Source organism: Dermacentor silvarum, chromosome 7 (assembly GCF_013339745.2).
Source record: "Dermacentor silvarum isolate Dsil-2018 chromosome 7, BIME_Dsil_1.4, whole genome shotgun sequence".
NCBI classification, from domain to species: domain Eukaryota; kingdom Metazoa; phylum Arthropoda; class Arachnida; order Ixodida; family Ixodidae; genus Dermacentor; species Dermacentor silvarum.
The window spans coordinates 141,866,069-141,884,275 of record NC_051160.1 but is presented as its reverse complement, the minus strand read 5'-3'; the positions used below and the strand labels follow the sequence as shown (position 1 = coordinate 141,884,275).

At 50.7% G+C, this 18,207-nt stretch overlaps 1 protein-coding gene across 2 annotated transcripts in view; it reads right to left on the bottom strand.

Moving 5' to 3' along the window:
- The window catches only part of LOC119458495 (lipase member H-like), a 288,765-nt gene that overhangs the window by 41,159 nt on the left and 229,399 nt on the right, over positions 1-18,207 (bottom strand). Inside the window, exon 4 of one of the 2 annotated variants that reach the window (XM_037720332.2) lies at positions 10,510-10,704. The exons of the other annotated variant lie outside the window; for it this stretch is intronic. Coding sequence (XP_037576260.2) covers positions 10,510-10,704 — 195 coding nt within the window. The remainder of the gene's footprint in view (positions 1-10,509; positions 10,705-18,207) is intronic. 2 annotated transcript variants of the gene reach the window in all.

The window sequence follows — 18,207 nt, the reverse complement described above, 5'->3', positions numbered from 1 at the left end:
CCATATTTACGCTACACCAGTTAGTTATCAGATGCCTTGGCACGGCGGCACCACTAATTCATCCACTTCTTTTTGCTAAAATAAGATTCCCTGCTCGCTGATAAGTCGCATGATAATGAGGGTCGCATGATAAAATAGCGGCGTGGAGCTGAGGTAGAACACCGGGCCTCTAATCTGAAGGTCGTAAGTTCGAATCCTCCTCCAGTCTACTTGACTTTCAGGCATGGAGTGACGCCTGACACCGTCAAAAAAAATTTCCGCTAGCTACTGGGGCTATACTAGTTCAGGTGCAACCAAATTAGGAAGCCCCACTATGCATCAACAAAGGCACTCCCTCACCAGAACAGGAATTGGCCTCCCTGGTGCAGTATTCGGCCACAAACTCCCTCATGACTCCTGAAATTAACTCATGGCCCTCATTTCCCAGCGGCTACGGAGCATCTGACCAAGGCGGCAATCAGACCTGCTACGTGGCAGAGGATGCTAAGAATCTCTGGGTCCGGACAGGCCGCCACTGGAAACTGAACCTGGCAACGTTCAACAGCTCGGTTACAGCTCGGTCGGCACCGTCGTAGAAGGCGCTGCGGAATGCGATCTCATAAAGCCCCTATATACATAGGGGCTTTACGGTCCCAGCCTCGGCGGCAAGGCGCGTGCTGCCGTTGCTTCGTCTTCCTGCTTGCATGTGCGGCCGCGCTGTTTTGAAGGCACGCTTTTTGTTCGCGTGCGTTTCATGCGCTTGTGCTTGGGTATTGTTGCCACGGGCTCTCGACAAAGGTGGCCGCGGCCTTCTGATGGGCATTTGAAATGGGTAGAAGAAGCTTCGTTCCGAACTGCAATTCTTGATACCAGACTTGTGCGGAGCGTGTGCCTTCATTCAAAGCGCCATCCGACAGCGGTCGTCTAGAGCAGTGGCGCCATGAAAATCTGAGGGCAGACCAAACTCTAATGCCTACCGACCATGTCTGCGCCAAGAATATTTCAGGGGATGATATCAACGGCATATTACATGGAGCTCGATTAGGGTGCTACTTGACGCGCCAAAGAGCCCTGTTCTGTCTGCAAATGCAGTTCCCACCTTATTTCCGAACTGTCCAAAGAACCACACACGGTCAAATAAACCTCGAAAGCCGCTGCGGAAGAGAGAACCTCCTGTGTGCCACAGCAGTTGTGCAAATTTTGCTGCATGTATATGATATATACTGGGTGTCTTAACTATCATGCACCAAGATTTAAAAATATGCAAATGTCACGTAGGTGGACAGAACCAAGATATGTGTTCTGCCGTCGATTGGAAATATTCAGATAATTTTTTTGCATTCCGCCTAATTACATAATTATTTTCATAATTGATTGATCAACTTTTCTATGCTATAATTGGATAAAAAGTGTACACGAGAGAATTGCACAGCAACATGGAAACCTCCCGATACAGCTTCCTGTTACTAAATACATGATAAATAAAAGTGTTTTCCGAGCGTAAAAGAAACCCGCGAACACACGCAAAAGTGCCGCGCGACTGGCCGCTCGAGGCACTTTGCGTGTATTCGTGGGCTTCTTTCCCGCTCCGAAAAACACTTATACGTAGCGCGTATTGAGCAATAGAAAACTCTATGGGAGTCTTTCACGTTGCTCTACAATTTTCTCATTGACACTTTTAATGTAATTATAATATTTTAGAAGTTGAATAATTAGTGAAGTATAAATGTGTAATTAGGCAGAATGGTATGGTATGGTAAAACTTTATTATTGTCCGTCGGAACGCGCGTCAGCACGTAGCGGGCCGCTCCCACGTCGGCACAGAAAGGCCGAGCCTCTCTGCTGCGTCGCGGGCCCGATGGACAGCCCATAGCTGTGCTTCAAAATCGGGGCTGCTTAGGGCAGCCTCCCATTTGGTCGACGTGACATCGTCGCCGTCGTGTAACGCGGGGCACCGCCAGAGCATATGTTCCAAGTCAGCTAGGTCTGAGCATAGCTCGCAAGCATTGGTCGATTGTATATCTGGGTATATTCTGTGTAACAGTGCGGGGTTAGGGTATGCCCCGACCTGGAGTAATCTGAGTGTCAACGCCTGTGGTCTGTTTAGTTTCCTATGTGGCGGAGGATATCGTCTCCGTCCCATGTAAAAATGTTTCGTAAGTTCGTTATATACGGAGGGAGGGTCCCTATTGTCCAAAACCTCAGCGTCGCGCCACTCGGTAGCTACGCGGTCAACGACTCCTCGCGCAGCTCTGTGGGCCGACTCGTTGAGGTTGGGCGGGGCGCCCTTGATCTGCCCCATGTGTGCAGGGAACCAGATGATCGTGTGCGACTTGATGTCCTTGTCCCGTAGAATGCGCACGACCTGGCGACCCGTTGCGACCCGTTGGCGAAAGCTCGTAAAGCCGTCCGCGAGTCGCTGTAGATCGTGGTCCTTTTGTCGTCCAGCAGGGTCAGGGCTATGGCCACCTGCTCCGCCACCTCAGCCGACTTCGTTCGAACAGTCGCACAGTTCGTGATTTTCCCATCGTGATCGATGCCCACCGATACGAACGCCGTCCCGTCGGGGTACCGGGCAGCATCAACAAAACAGCAATCCGGAGCCTCTTCCCGAGCTTTGCCCAGGAGAGCCTTGGTCCTAGCTCGTCTCCGACCCACGTTGTGTTCGGGATGAACGTTGCGTGGAATTAGAGCCACGACAATGCGTTCCCGCTGTTCTCGAGGGAGACCGCAGAAGCGGGACTCGATTTCCGCCGGAGCAACCCCCAGCTCCCGCAGGATGCTCCTACCCGCTTGGGTGGTGGACAGCCTGGCGTACTGCGCCCTCTCCTGCGCTTCCGCGATCTCTTCCAGCGTGTTGTGCATGCCGAGACACATTAGTTTCTCCGAGCTTGTGTACATGGGCAGGCCGAGGGCCCTCTTGATAGTCTTCCTGATCAACGTGTTGAGCTTGTCCCTCTCCGACCTTTGCCAATTGTGCATGGCCGCCACGTAGGTAAAATGACACATTACAAAGGCGTGCACCAGTCTCACAAGATTGTCCTCTCCAAGACCCTGCTGCCGGTTGGCAACTCTCCGTATGAGTCTGATGCCATTATCCGTTTTCTTGGCTAGTTTAGACACCGTCAGGTTATTGGAGCCGTTTGATTCGATCGTCATACCTAGGACCCGGAGGGAGTCCACCCTGGGGATGACACCGTCCTCACTTGTCCGTAGAGTGATGTCGACGTCCTCTACAGGCTTCCAACCCTTCGGTTTGGGCCCCCTTCGCCTGGGCCTGTAAATGAGCAGTTCTGATTTCCGAGGGGAACACTGAAGGCCGGTCGGCTTAAGATATTCCTCCGTTATCTCGATGGCTTCCTGCAACGCAGCCTCCACCCGTCCATCACTGCCTCCGGTACACCAAATGGTGACGTCGTCTGCATATATTGTGTGGTTGATACCCTCGACTTCGGAGAGTCTCCTCGACAGACCGATCATGGTTAGGTTAAACAGGGTCGGGGATATGACAGACCCCTGTGGCGTCCCTCTGAAACCCAGCCTAACCGAGTCCGAAACGAGGTCTCCCGCCCTGAGAGTTGCTTCTCTGTCCGCAAGGAATGATCGTGTGTAGTCGTGGAAGTGCTTGCCCAACCCGAGGCTAGATATCTGGCTCAAGACAAAGGAATGCAAGACGCTGTCAAAGGCCCTCTCCAGGTCTAATCCAAGTATGGCTCTCGTGTCCCTCGTGTTACGGTCAATGACTTGATATTTGATCAGCTTCATGGCATCCTGCGTTGACAGTCCTGCCCTGAAGCCTATCATATTGTGTGGGTAAATAACCCGGTCTTCCAAGTATCGCGAGACCCTGTTTAAGATAGCATGTTCGGCGACCTTGCCAACGCACGAAGTGAGTGAAATCGGTCGGAGGTTATCGAGACTAGGGGGCTTGCCCGGTTTGGGGATGAGAATGGTGGCAGCCCTCCTCCACATCTCCGGTACTTTTCCGTCGTTCCACATCTCGTTGATAACGTCCGTCAGGTACTCCACCGACTTGTCGTCCAAGTTCCTCAGTGCCTTGTTTGTAACTCTATCCGGACCCGGGGCCGACCTGCCGTTTAAATCGTGCAGGGCCCGGCGGATCTCCTCGACACCAAACTCCGCATCCAGCTGCGGGTTCGCGACGCCCCCCCCATTCTGGGATGGGGAACGCCGGACCGGAGGCTACCGGCAAGTACTTCGCGATCAACCTTTCCATAACCTCCTCGTCCGAGGATTCTTTCCTGGCCCCGTGCAGCGCTCTTCCCAGCGTGCTCCGCTGGTTCGACTTGGTGTTGGTCTCGTCCAGCAGATGCTTTAGGAGGTTCCAGGACCCCCCGCTCCGCATCTGGCCGTCAATCGAGTTGCAAACTTCATCCCATTGCTGTCTGGAAAGGACCTTGCAGTGCTCTTCGATGCTTCTGTTGACCTCGGCAATCTTCTTGTGGAGCCTTCGATTGAGCCGCTGACCCTTCCATCTGGCCAGAAGGGACTGCTTGGCCTCGAGTAGGTGCGCCAGCCTGCTGTCCATCTTCTGTACCGGGAGGTCTGTGCTAACCTCTTTGGTCGCGCCCTCAATGTCCTCACGAATCTCTGCAATCCATCGCTCCAGGTCAGGCCTCTCTTCCCCGGTCCGCTCCTCTCTCAGCTTGCGGAACTTGTCCCAGTCGGTGAATCGGAACTTGCGTTGTCTGTTCTGCTCGATCCGAAGGACGGTGGCCAAGGCGTAGTGGTCGCTGCCAAAGTCCATGTTAAGGTTTGTCCAGTTCACCTCTGCCACTCCCCTGACGAAAGTGAGGTCCGGAGTCGTGTCCCGGCTGGATGACGTACCGCACCTGGTAGGGAAGGCAGGGTCTGTGACCAACATCAGGTCCAGATTTATTGCCTCTCTCCATAGGTCCTCCCCTTTACGGGTGTCATACGGGCAGTACCACGTATGATACGGAGCGTTGAAGTCACCCGCCACGACTAGGGGAGCGCCTCTGGCGAGATGTGCAGCTTTGGAGACAAGGGCTCTGAAGCGTTGCCTCAGATCCCTGGGACTGCTGTACACATTCAAAACAAACATGCAAAACAAAGATTAGGCAGAATGTAAAAAATAATGTGTGTATCTCCAAGGGATGGCAAACAACATTACCTTGGTTCTATCCAGATACGTGACATTTGCATATTTTTAAATCTTTGTGCACCCTGTATAATACTGCTGTTTTCTTTGCTGATGTGTGCCTGATTTTCAAATTTGTTCCATCCTGGCCAGTGAATCTTTTTTATAATGCGCCTGCGGTCTATATTACACGCTTGCTTGTTTGCATTAAACATTTTTGCATTGTGGGAGCGTATGAGAGCGCAAGCTTCTAAATTATCGCGGTGCTTCATGCACATTTTTTTCGTATTGCGTCTTTGCGTGAGTGTAAGTGGTATTTGTGGACAGGCTGTAGCATGCATTGTCACATACGCTTATATTGGCACATTCTCATATGCAATTTAGGAAAAAGAAAGTCACCTTTTTTTTAGATCCTGCAACAGTCACTCAGTCCTCAATGGACGAAAGCCAAATGAATAATATACACGGTCTATGTTAAGTGGAACTGTAATAAAAAAAGGCATTCGCCCAGGTTTTCACGAGTAAACTGTATTAGTGATGCTGTAATCCAAGATAAGACGCCTGCCTTCGTCCCGCTTAATAAATTCCCATTTGAAAGAGTTTTTACGCTAGCTGATGAGCATTCTGATCTTAAGTTATAGCCATGAACAGCCACTTTGCTCTAGTGCGTTGCATATCGCAAGCTTGCGTCTTTTCATTTCTTAATTTATATCGCGACCACACTGAATTCGTGCTACGATGCTTGAACGGTTTTCAGAGTGTGAATGGAAGCAGCGATAAGCATGAAAAACAACATTTTCCGGTGCAGTCACTATTTTGTTCTGATCGAGGGTTAGCTCGTTTGTTAACGTTTTTATTTTTTTATGCTTGGATGAATGACTAGACCAGACGAAAGAAATTGTGCGCGCGAGCGTAACTTGAGTGTGCTTTGAGTGCTGCCCAATCCATCCGTGTTCACGTCATTTATGCGCTGCACAAGGAACCTTCATGTTAGCGAAGCATTAAGCCTGGTAGACTTATCACTTTATTCTGAAATAGTAAATTTCCTTCGCGCTTTGAATTTTACTCTCTCCACTATGAACGAAAATTTAGGGGAGGCAGAGCAATGTCAAGCCGCCGGCGCCGCTAAGCTGGGACCGGTGACCGCGGCGCCATCTATCGGCTCGCCGCAGAGCTACTCGGTGTGCCCGCATGCTGACAAGGGCGGTGCACATTCCGATCGCTTGAACAGCACCACCATCGGCAACACGTATTGTCTGTTTCGTAGACGGCGTCATAATCTTCTGCAGGCGGCAGCGTAAAGGGCGCTCATAATAGACAAGTATGCACCAGTGTCGATGAGGGCGGTCATAGGAACATTGTCGACTTTGATTTCTAGGAGGCTATGGTGAGTGGGGAGAGTCAGCAGAGGATTTGCAGGGGACGACGGCATTGCAGCTTCACCTCGATAAGCTGCACTATCTAGTTTCCCGGCGGCGAGCGTCCAGAGAAGGACGGCGAGGAAAAGCGGCAAGGCTGCGGAGAGCGGGATTGACGGCGGTGCGGCGACGGGGAGCGGGAGAAGCGGCGAACATGAGCAGTGGCGTCAGAGGGAAGAGGCTTGTGGGAGGACGACGAGTAGTAAGTAGGGGAACCAGCGGCTGAACGTCTAGAAGGAGTAGAGTGCATGGAGGTCTGGCGAGGTGCGTAGGTCCAACGGCGACGGCAATAACGAGCAATGTGCTCGGCCTGATGACAGGAGAATCAGATGGGCTGATCGGCGGGCGTTCTCCATTGCGCAGGATTGCGGAAGGAGACCGGAGAGGTGTAAGATCGTCGAGCTGGTCCAGAGGAATAAGGCTGAGTCAGGACGAGTCAGTGGGCACGCCGATGGAAGGCCGAGATTGGCAAACTCCTGCCTGACTACAGCTTGAATGAGGAACGCTGATGGCTGCGTTGGTTCACTGGCGTGGAATGTAAACACGAGTGGTTGAATAGGGGCAGGACAGGCAGCTTCAATCTCGCGACGAACAATGCGCGTAACGTCGTCACAGGTGGGCGGCAGGCGAACGGCATCACACAATGAACTTGCAGCCGTATTGGGCAGCCGGGTTAATCTCTGGGTTATACGACGGCTCTTGGCATGTTCAAACCGCCGACACTCTTTGATGATTGTGTCGACGGTATCAACGTTGACATACACGAGCAGGTTAAAGGCATTGCCTGCGATACCTTTGAGAACATGAGAAACCCTCTCGGACTCAGGCATGTGCTCGTCAACCTGGCGGCAAAGAGCGATAACGTCCTGAATGTAAGAGACGTATGACTCGGAGGATGTCTGTGCACGAGTCGCAAGTTCATTCCGCGCAGCATGCTGCCGGCTAGTGCTGTCACCGAAAAGGTCGCGGATCTTCTCTCTGAAAGAGTCCCAGCTTGTAATGTCCGCCTCGTGCGTCTCAAACCACACCCGTGGAAGGCCATCGAGGTAAAAAAGCACGTTGGCGAGCATAGGGTCGGGTCCCACCTGTAGCTGGCGCTAATACGTTCGTAAAGATTGAGCCATTTGTCGACGTCAACCCCATCCTGGCCGGGAAAGACGCCAGTATCACGAGCAGGAGGCATAATGATGTAGGTGGGAGCCACGGGAGGGGCAGTGGGTGAAGACGATGTGCCTGCGCCGACTGACATTGTCGGAAGCGTGATGAAGCGGCCGTTGCGGAACTCCGTGATGGAAACAGGGAACTACCCCGCACCTCCACCACAAAGATGTTTCGTAAAATGACACAAGGCGGGACTATTTACACTGTATTAACACTACACAGACACAGTAGCCAAGATGGTGGACAGCCACCAGCACCCGACAGAACCGTCTTCTCTGTCATCTGCCCCTGGCAGAATGTGTCTCTCGTAGCAATATTCTGGACGCTCGCGCGCGCGCAGTGTGAACACGTGAATGTTCTTACATCATGCATAGAAGCAGTGAATGAAGCCGTAACTAGGCTGGTGTCAGAAGCAGCAATTGAAGTGGGAGGTAAGGCACCAAGGGCAACTAGTAAGTAAGCTCTCCCAAACAACAAAGGACGTAATAAGGAAACGACAAAGCATGAAAATGTCCAACTCAAGAGACCAGATAGAATTCGCTGAACTGTCAAAACTGGTGAACAAGAAGAAAGTAAGAAATATTCGAAATTATAGCGTGGGAAAGATTGAGGAAGCCGTAAAATACAGACGAAGCATGAAATAACCGAGAAGAAAGCTTGGCATAGGACAAGGCAAAATGTGTGCACTGAAAGATAAGCAGGCTAATATTGTTTCATCGCTGGGAACAAGGTGGAAGAAGGGCACGAGCTGGGGTCGGAAGACAACAACGTTAGGGACTTGCTTGCGCTGCCTGTCTCTTGTAATATCAGCTGTAAATGAATTTCACTGTTACTTTCATCCTTGTGTCACAATATCATCAGCAGTTTCTATGAGATTGTAAAAGCAGCGGAAAGCTTCTACACTGACATCTACAGTATCCAGAGCAGCCAAGCTACTTTCATTCGAAGTAGTGATGAACAGGATACAGAGGCTCCTTCTATAACTAGCGATGAAGTTAGAAGGGACTTGAAAGACATGACCAGGGAAAAATCTGCTGGAGAAGATGGAATAACAGTCGATTTAATCAAAGATGGCGGAGATATCAAGCTTCAAATGCTTGCGGCCCTTTATGCGCAACGCCTCATGACTTAAAGTGTACCAGAGAGCTGGAAGAACGCCAACGTTATACTAATCCATATGAAGGGAGACGTTAAAGAATTTAACAATAATAGACACATTAGCTTGCTTTCAGTAATGTATAAAATATTCACCAAGATAATTTCCAATAGAATCAGGGCAACACTTGACTCGAATAAACCAAGAGAACAGGCTGGCTTCAGGAAGGGGTATTCTACGATGGATCACAGCCATGTCATCAATAAGGTAATCGAGAAATCTGCAGTGTATAATGAACCTCTCTATATGGCTTTTATAGATTATGAAAATGCATTTGATTCAGTAGAGATACCAGTAGTCACAGAGGTATTGCGTAGTCAAGGACTGCCGGAGGCATACGTAAATATCTTGGCAAATATCTACCAACATTCAACAGCTACCTTGGTTTTCCACAAGAACAATAGAAAGTATTCTATTAAGAAAGGGGTCAGGCAAGGACACACAGTCTCTCCAATGCTTTGCACTGCTCACTTAAGTCTTGAAGCCATCATACAAGGAAGGCTTAGGAGTGAGGATCAACAGCGAATACCTCAGCAAGAGAGAGAGAGAGAATAAACTTTAATAAAAAGAGCACGCGAGTGTAGGTAGCTTCTCCGCTCTGCAGTGGGTGGTCCCCTCAGTCCAGGAGTCCAGCGGCCTTAGCTGCCCTTCTCGCTCGATTGACCAGGTTGAGCTGGTCCGTCGAGTCGCAGCTGGACAGCGCTGCCTCCCACTGCCGTGTGGTGGGGTGTGATATGGGTGTTAGCTGTGGTGTGTTTGCGCAAGCCCATACCATGTGGTAAAGTGTTGCACATTGATCACAGCGTGGACATTTATACGAATACAGCGTAGGGTGTATGGCGTGGTAAAGACTCATACCTCAGCAACCTTCGGTTTCCATACGACATTGTCCTGTTCAGCAACACTGGGGACGAAATACAACAAATGATGGAGGACCTCTAGCGAGAAAGTGTTAGAGTGCGGTTCAAGATTAATATGCAGAAGACAAAGGTAATGTTCCCAAGCCTGACAAGAGAATCAGAATTCAGGATCGTCAGCCAGCCTCTAGAGTCTGAAAAAGAGTTTATCTGGGTCAGTTAGTCACAGGGACTTGACTGCGACTAACTGACTGTGAATCCTGACTGGGAGCTTACCACTGTCGTTTAAAAGAAAAGTGTACAATCATTGCATCCTACCGGTGCTAACATATGGGGCTAAAACTTGGAGGCTAACAAAGAAGCTTGAGAACAAGTTAAGGACCGCACAAAGAGCGATGGAACGAAAAATTCTAGGCGAAACGTTAAGAGATAGGAAGAGAGCGGTGTGGATCAGGGACCAAACGGGGATAACCAATATTCTAATTGACATTAGGAGAGAAAAGTAGAACTGGGCAAGCTACGTAATGCGTAGGGTTGATAATTGATGGACCATTATAGTTACAGGATGGGTGCCAAGAGAAGGGAAGCGCAGTCGAGGACGACAGAAAACGTGGCGGGCTGACGAAACTGGGAAATTGGTAAGTGGATATTGGAATCAGCTAGCGCAAGACGGGGTTATTGGAGATCACGGGGAGAGGCCTTCGTTTTGCAGTGGGCATATATATAGGCTGATGATGATTATGAAGGAGGGTATTTGGGAAATGAACTATGATCTAGATTGCAAAATAATGGTTCCTTAAATTCGTGTTTACGTACCGCATTCAAGAGGGCGTCCTTAAGTTCCAGGACCCATAAAGCGTCTCCATCGTCCATCCATCCATGCACCAGAAATATTAAAGGTTTGCGTCGTTCGAACTGCGCGTAGTCAAGCGTGTCTTTTTTATTTTGGTAGTGGAGAACTACTGGTGCGTACCGGTTGGCACGGGAGTACAGCTTGAAAGTTTTTATAGCCTGGAAAGAAATGGGGTTTGTGAGCTGGCTGTCCTCTTAGCTGAAGCAGCGCACGTAATTGTAGGACTTCTTTCCGTGAACATGACTTGCAGGAACACAATGCGCGAACACGCAAAATGTTAGGATTTCTCACTAATTCTGATCATCATCTGATTATGATGATAATAATTAGTGAGCGCTTCACAATGAGGCAGTTTTACAGGTCAGTGTTTATTGGGTCACACTTTATTCACGACTAGACCATTTGCATTACGCTTGCGGTGAACCGTGATACGAGGATAAAGACATCAAGTTGCGGCTCATGCTAGGCATGGCAGGAGACTGCGCGACCAGGTTACATCCAGGACTAGAAGGCTCTGGCTGGTTGTTCGTAGCGGTCGAGGACGCGGCTGGACTGCTTGTACGCCTGTGTTTACAGTAAAGAGTTAGACGCATACCACCCCGCGTCCCCGCAGACGTTCTTACGTGTAAGTAACGGCATGAAGATCAAGCATTAATATGTGGTAGCCCTACTGTGAATAAACAAGCTGTTTATTAAAGGAATGTGTGCTCGGGAAACGAATACACGAAGGGCGTTCCGGAAGTAAGTTTCATGATTTTAAGAGAACACGGTGCACCAGGTGAAACAAAGAATCGCCATAAGAATCAACCCCGTTGCTGGTTCAATGACGGAAGGAGCCTCAGCGGAGGAGGAATGACGCATGGGCAAAGCGCCGAACAAGAGAGAGTAGCAGCAGACCGACATGCCCGAGGTTACTCGCGTACAAATCACGATGGCAGATGGGCGTGTGCTGACAGCGTGGTCGCCAATTGAAATGCGTGTTGTTATCCGGTAGGAATGGGCATGTGGGACTAGTGTGTCCATCATCCATGAACGCCTACAGATCGTGTATCGTGAAGAGGTCATGTCTCATCAAATGGTTGTTCACTGGGGTGGCATGTTCAGTGAGGGAAGGCACAGTGTGGAGGATGATGGTCGAAGCGAGCGTCCCTCCACATCCACGAATAACATTACCAGAGTACAGGACAAGCCACACTCTCGGGACGTCACTTCCAAAACAATTCTGAGGTGGAGCAGGCTCTGCAACATTTACTTGCATCGCAGGGCACCGAGTTTTACCAGCGTGGTTTCTTCAAACTTATTGCACACTACGACAAATGGTCTCAATGTCGGTGACGCCTATGTGTAAAAGTAGTGCAAGGTGTATAGTTCATGATGGCATGGTGTATATTTTTGGGTAATAAAGTTTGCGTGTAAAAAAATTCACAGACCATACTGGCAAAGGCTCGGGATCGCGTTGATTGCGCGCCTCGTCTGAAGCGCATCTCGTCGTCTGCTCCTGCGCGCCTGCTTATGGCGCGTTTATAGGGCATTTTTCCGCGGCCTGATAGCAAGCGATTGCGTGGCTCAGTGGTAAAGTGCCCGGCTCCCGCGCACCGGGTCTGGGTTCGATACCGGCGGGGACCGGGTACTTTTTTTCGCATTTCCGGCGATAGCGGTTACGGTCACCAGCGGTGGCGGCGGCCGCGGACACCATCGCGAACGGAAACGGCTATTGGAATGAGCCCATAACAGCTTACGCTGTAAAATAAACGACTAAACTTACTTTCAGAACGTCCCTCGTATTATGCGGCGACGCCGAAAGCTAGCGAAATATACGGTCGCAAAGCGAATGATGTTTCCAGCCATTGGAATCAGCCCCTTACCAGCCTAGCGCCATCGTACGCTCTTGAAAACTGGCAGCCGTCGTGTATATTTCAGAATGTGATACCGTCTCCGTGCACACTGATAGTGACAACAAAAGGGCAGCAGAATTATTCTTTCAACTTTCATTTCTGTGGCTTGAGCAATATATGATTCGAAATTTTCCAGACAGGCTAACAAGAGAACAGTAGTGACTGCCTTAATTGCAGTGGAATATAGCTTCAGCGTTCGCACAGCCACATTTACTTCAGTAATTTCCACTCTATACGTTTCGAGACCGCCACAGCTCGCACACAAGTTTTGGAAGCTTGGTGGTGATGATCACTGGCGTAGTTTAATGGCACCAATACTACTATGCCCTGTAAGGTGTTACAGCAATGGTAACTGGTCCACTCAAGGCAATGATTACAAAGTGATCGTCCGTGTATTGAGATATATATAAATTGTTTGGTGATCGTTTTTCACCGGCCAGCCACTCTTAGAATGTGTCGATCGGTGCGAAATGCGCATTCATGTATCGTAACTCTCTCGAATGTTGTCGCGGATTCTATTGCGAGGGAACCTTATCTGATCAGATGTCAGAGCGTTGGTTCGGGCTAGCTCGTGCCTCGCGCGCGCAGCGGGACGCGGATAGTGTTGTACAGTCGACCGATTCTGCAGTACCGCGCGAGCGTCGACTGGCTAATAGGGACTTTACGACTGGTAGCTTGCCAGTGCCTTCTAATGGCGCGAAACGACGAGATCAGTAAGAGTGGTGCACGCGCACCAAGTTCCCTCGAAGCGCAAGTTTCGTCTGCTAGGCTCTTTCTACCAGCATGACACAGTCCCTGGGCACGATTTATTTGGGGCAAGCTTCCAGGCTTATTGGAGATAGCAAGAACGGGTGCCCCGGCTTACATCCTTGTTTTCTTTCTTTAGCATGTGCTCCTGTAATGCACATGCACGGGAAAATAATGAAGAACACGTGCAAAGCTGCAATGAAACCGTATTATAGGAGCAAGAAAGAGTAGCGCAAGAAGGGATTATCAACCTTTCGATCTAGTTTCAAACTTGGTGCATCAACTATTTCTCCTTTTTACGAGCTTTGTTTTTTATCCTACGGTGTATGTGGACTACAGCGGCAAATGTTATAAAAAAGACGCGTCCGGGTTCACGCGGACTTGCTTTCAAGCAGGGAAACTTCCGCTGAGTTAATCGTGACAGGGGCAGTGTCATGCCCGTGGGAAGAGCTTAGCAGACAAAACATGCGCCTCGAGTGAATTTTGTGCGCATGCGCTATATATAGAGTGTACTCTTGCGGATCTCATCGCGTCGTGCCGTTAGAAAGCGCTGACCGGTCGCCAGTGTAGAGTTACTGTATAGGCTCCCTGAAGGGAGCCTATACAGTAACTATAGCCAGTGAAAGCTCGCGAAGATCTGTAACACAGCGAACACCAGCGATTGCGCTGGAATCTACAACGAGCCGTCTATAAATATCCGACGCAATTGACCCAAGGTGGATTTAGAGTGGTGGCGAAGGCTACGCGCAAAAGCGGTTCAACGCGACTGAAGCATAGCCACAGGCTGGAGGGCAAAACACTCATATAAAGCGACATAAAACTACAAATAGAAATACTATGCATAAACAGAAAAGCAATAAATATTGTTACGCGAAGGACGAGTCAGTAAGACGAGCGAACTATTTACAGGTTATATTTACAACAGCGGTTGCAGCGCTGAGTGGTTAGATTCACAGCGCGAGCTCAGCTTCTTTCATCTTCTCTCAGCTTCTCTCATCTTCTTTTCTCGAGTGATGGCGCCCGCGCGCCTCGTTCAAACAATCAAATACCACGCGGGTAACATAATCCCCTGGCGGCAGAAGCGACGTCCCGGAACGTCTAAATGTCATCACTGGGAGGGTGAAACTGCTTCAGTCGTGTAACGCGCACGATATCACTGGACTGGAAAGCAGATGGGGCGTCAGGGGCGATCTCGTAGGTGACGGGAGTCACGGCACGAAGCACTCGGTAGGGGCCTGTGTAACGAGACAGCAGTTTTTTTGACAGGCCGACGTGACGCGACGTCTCGGTGTCCACGTCTCGGTGTCGCCAGTCGTACAAACGCCTTCGACTCTCTTGGGAGTTCAGAAGGCGATCACGGGCAATTTCCCTTGCGTGGGCAGCGCGGGCGACGGCATCAAGTGCATATTCGCTGGTAGGTGCCGCGTGAACAAGGAGGGTTGTGTAGAGGGGCAGTGCTGGTTCTCGACCGAACAGAAGGAAAAATGGGAATAACCGACTGTGTCGTGGCGCGAGGAATTATACGCAAACGTGACAAACGGTAGAGCGAGGTCCCAGTCAGTTTGGTCTGAAGAGACATATTTCGCGAGCATGTCTGTGAGAGTGTGATTAGGACGCTCCGTGAGGCCATTTGTTTGCGGATGGTATGACGTGGATAAGTTGTGCCTCGCGGCACAGGACTGCAGGATGACCGCGATAACTTTTGACAGGAATGTCCGGCCACGGTCTGTGAGAAGTTGTCGCGGAGCTCCATGTAATAAAATCACGTCGCGTAGATGACAATCGGCAACATCTGTGGCGCAGCTTGTAGCTATCGCTCGGGTGATGGCGTAGCGCGTGTCGTAATCTGTGGCCACAGCGATCCACCTGCTCCCAGAGGTAGAAAGAGGAAAAGGACCAAGTAAATCTAAACCAACCCGAAAGAATGGTTCCGCGGGAATGTCGATTGGTTGAAGGCACCCAGCAGAGAGCGTCGATGGTGTCTTGCGTCGCTGGCATTTCTCACATGCAGCTACGTATCTTCGAACGGAGCGAGCAAGCCCTGGCCAAAAGAAGCGTCGGCGGATCCGGTCGTAGGTACGTGACACACCGAGGTAACCGGCAGTGGGGAGGTCGTGAAGTTCGTGGAGAAAAGCCGAGCGAAGGTGTTTAGGGATCACAAGGAGTAATGCTGGGCCGTCGGGGTGAACGTTGTGGCGGTAGAGTACGCCATCATGAAGTGTGAATAAGCGAAGGGAACTGTCGGCAAGTGGCGATTCCAGGCGGTCAATGATGATACGCAAGGACGGGTCACGGCGCTGCTCGTCGGCGACATGGACCAGTGGAAAAACAGAGAGAACGCAGGCGTCGGTGTCAGGCTCAGACGTAGAGGTGGGGTCTTCGACTGGGGAGCGAGAGAGGCAATCTGCGTCCTGGTGTTGGCGTCCCGACTTGTACGTCACTGTGTAGGGATATTCTTGTAGGCGGAGGGCCCAACGACCAAGCCGGCCAGTAGGATCCTTGAGCAATTAAAGCCAACACAGCGCATGATGGTCTGTGATTACTGAGAAGGGTTTGCCATATAAATATGGGCGGAACTTTGAAACAGCCCAGACGAGAGCAAGACAATCGCGCTCGGTAATCGAATAGTTGCGCTCTGCAGTTGTCAGGACCTGGCTAGCGTATGCTATAACGCGGTCTTGTCCATGTTGGCGTTGCGCTAAGACGGCGCCGATCCCATAACCACTGTCATCGGTTCAGACCTTTGTAGGTGCGGACGGGTCAAAGTGGGCCAAGAGCGGTGGATTGGTCAGAATCGTGATAAGGCGTGAAAATGCTGCAGTCTGAGGGGAACCCCACGTAAAAGGCACGTCTTTCTTCAAAAATTCAGTTAGTGGTCGAGCGATTGCTGCGAAATCTTTCACGAAGTGCCTGAAATAAGAACAGAGCCCCACAAAACTCCGGACGTCTTTGACAGACTGAGGTATAGGAAAAGCCGTTACTGCTCGAACTTTCTCCGGGTCAGGTTGTACTCCGGAAGCATCGACGAGATGGCCTAGCACTGTAATCTGTCGGCACCCAAAGTGGCACTTAGATTAGTTTAATTGGAACCCAGCCTTGCGGAATACGTCAAGGATAGATGCCACGCGCTCAAGGTGTGTCTCAAATGTAGGAGAAAACACAAGGACGTCGTCGAGGTAACAAAGGCAAGTTGACCATTTGAAACCTTGAAGCAGAGAGTCCATCATCCGTTCGAACGTGGCGGGCCGGGGCATTGCATAAACCGAACGGCATAACCTTAAATTCGTAGAGGCCATCTGGAGTGACGAAAGTGGTCTTTTCTTGGTCTTGCTCATTGACGGAAATCTGCCAATAAGCAGATCTAAGGTCAATGGACGAAAAGTAGTTTTGGCACCATGAAGACAATCACGAGCGTCGTCGATTCGTGGTAAAGGGTAAACGTCCTTTTTAGTGATTCGGTTTATGTGGCGGTAATCAACGCAGAAAAGCCACGTGCCATCTTTCTTTTTGACGAGCACGACCGGCGACGCCCAACGACTCGACGAGGGCTCAACAATGCCCTTGGCGAGCATCTTGTTTACTTCCTGCTGAATAACTTGCAGCTCTGCCGTGGACACGCGATACGGTCGGCGGTGAATGGGAACAGCATCACCAGTGTTTATCCGATGCTTAACAAGGGACGTCTGACGAAGTGGTCGATTGTAAGTGTCAAATATGTCGCGGTAGGAAAGCAAAAGGCGATATAGGGGGGGTGCTTGGCCAGGGGCGAGGTCCGGAGCGACCATGGGACGTTATAGGCCGTCGAGGTTCCAGGCATCCTGCGGGTAATCAGGAGGATTCGGAGACGCGTCGGCTGCAAAAGCAGTGACGTGGTGGTCTGTCACTCACCGGAGCGTGGCCACCGCTATGCCTTCAGGTGACACTTGCTTCGTCAAGCCAAAATTGATAACCGGGAGACACATGCGATTAGCGGCAAGGGTAACGACGGAGTGTCGCGCCAGGATGTCGCGCGCCAGGAGGACATCACGAATAGGTGCGACGACATAGTCGCCATCAAACACGGTTGTCGCTGAGGCCAATTCGACGAAGGTTAGGGCTTGTGGAGGTAATTGAACAAGCGCTGTAGTGCAGAAGGTGTTCGGTTGTTCGGGGCGAACGTCGGAAAGAAGAGGAAGCTCGAGGCACAGCGTACCGGTGGAACAGTCGATGAGGGCAGAATGCGTCGTCAGAAAGTGGAGCCCGAAGATTAGGTCCTGAGGACAACTGGTCAGCACGGTGAACAGGACTGGAACTTGGCGGCCAGCAATTCCAATGCGAGCAGTGCACATACCCCTGACGGCAACAGTGGCGCCATTGGCGACGCGTACGGCTCGAATGACGGCAGGCGTAAGAACTTTTTTGATTCGATGACATAGGTTAGCGCTCATTATGGACACTTGGGCTCCAGTATCAATTATTGCCGTCAACGGGACACCATCTACGTCTACTTCAATTAGGTTCGTGTTCGTGAGGAGCGTCAACAGAGGATGTGGACAGGACGAACGTGATACAGCAACTAGCTTCAAGAACTGCATGGCCTAGTTTTCCGCTTCAATCTCACGGCGAACGATACGCGTGACGTTCTGTTGAAATGGTCGTGTGGCAGTAAGGGCGGAGCAAGAGGACGTGGCAGGGGTGTTAGGGAGCTGGGAAAACTGTGGGACGACGCGGCGGCATTCTTTGACGATGGCGTCGACAGTAGAAACGTCTTTATAGACGAGCAAATTGAAGGCGTCGTCCGCGATGCCTTTTAGGATATGGCCCACCTTGTCAACCACAGTCATGTGCTCGTCGACTTTCCGGCAAAGCGCGAGAACTTTCTGTATGTAGTAGACATACGATTCTGTCGACGAGTGGACACGGGTAGCAAGCTCTTTTCGCGCAGCCTGTTGGCGACCTGACGGGTTGCAAAATAGGTTCCTTCTGCGTAACGTCATACTTCGCCATGGAGCCCTCAGAGAATTTCTCAGCGACAGAGGC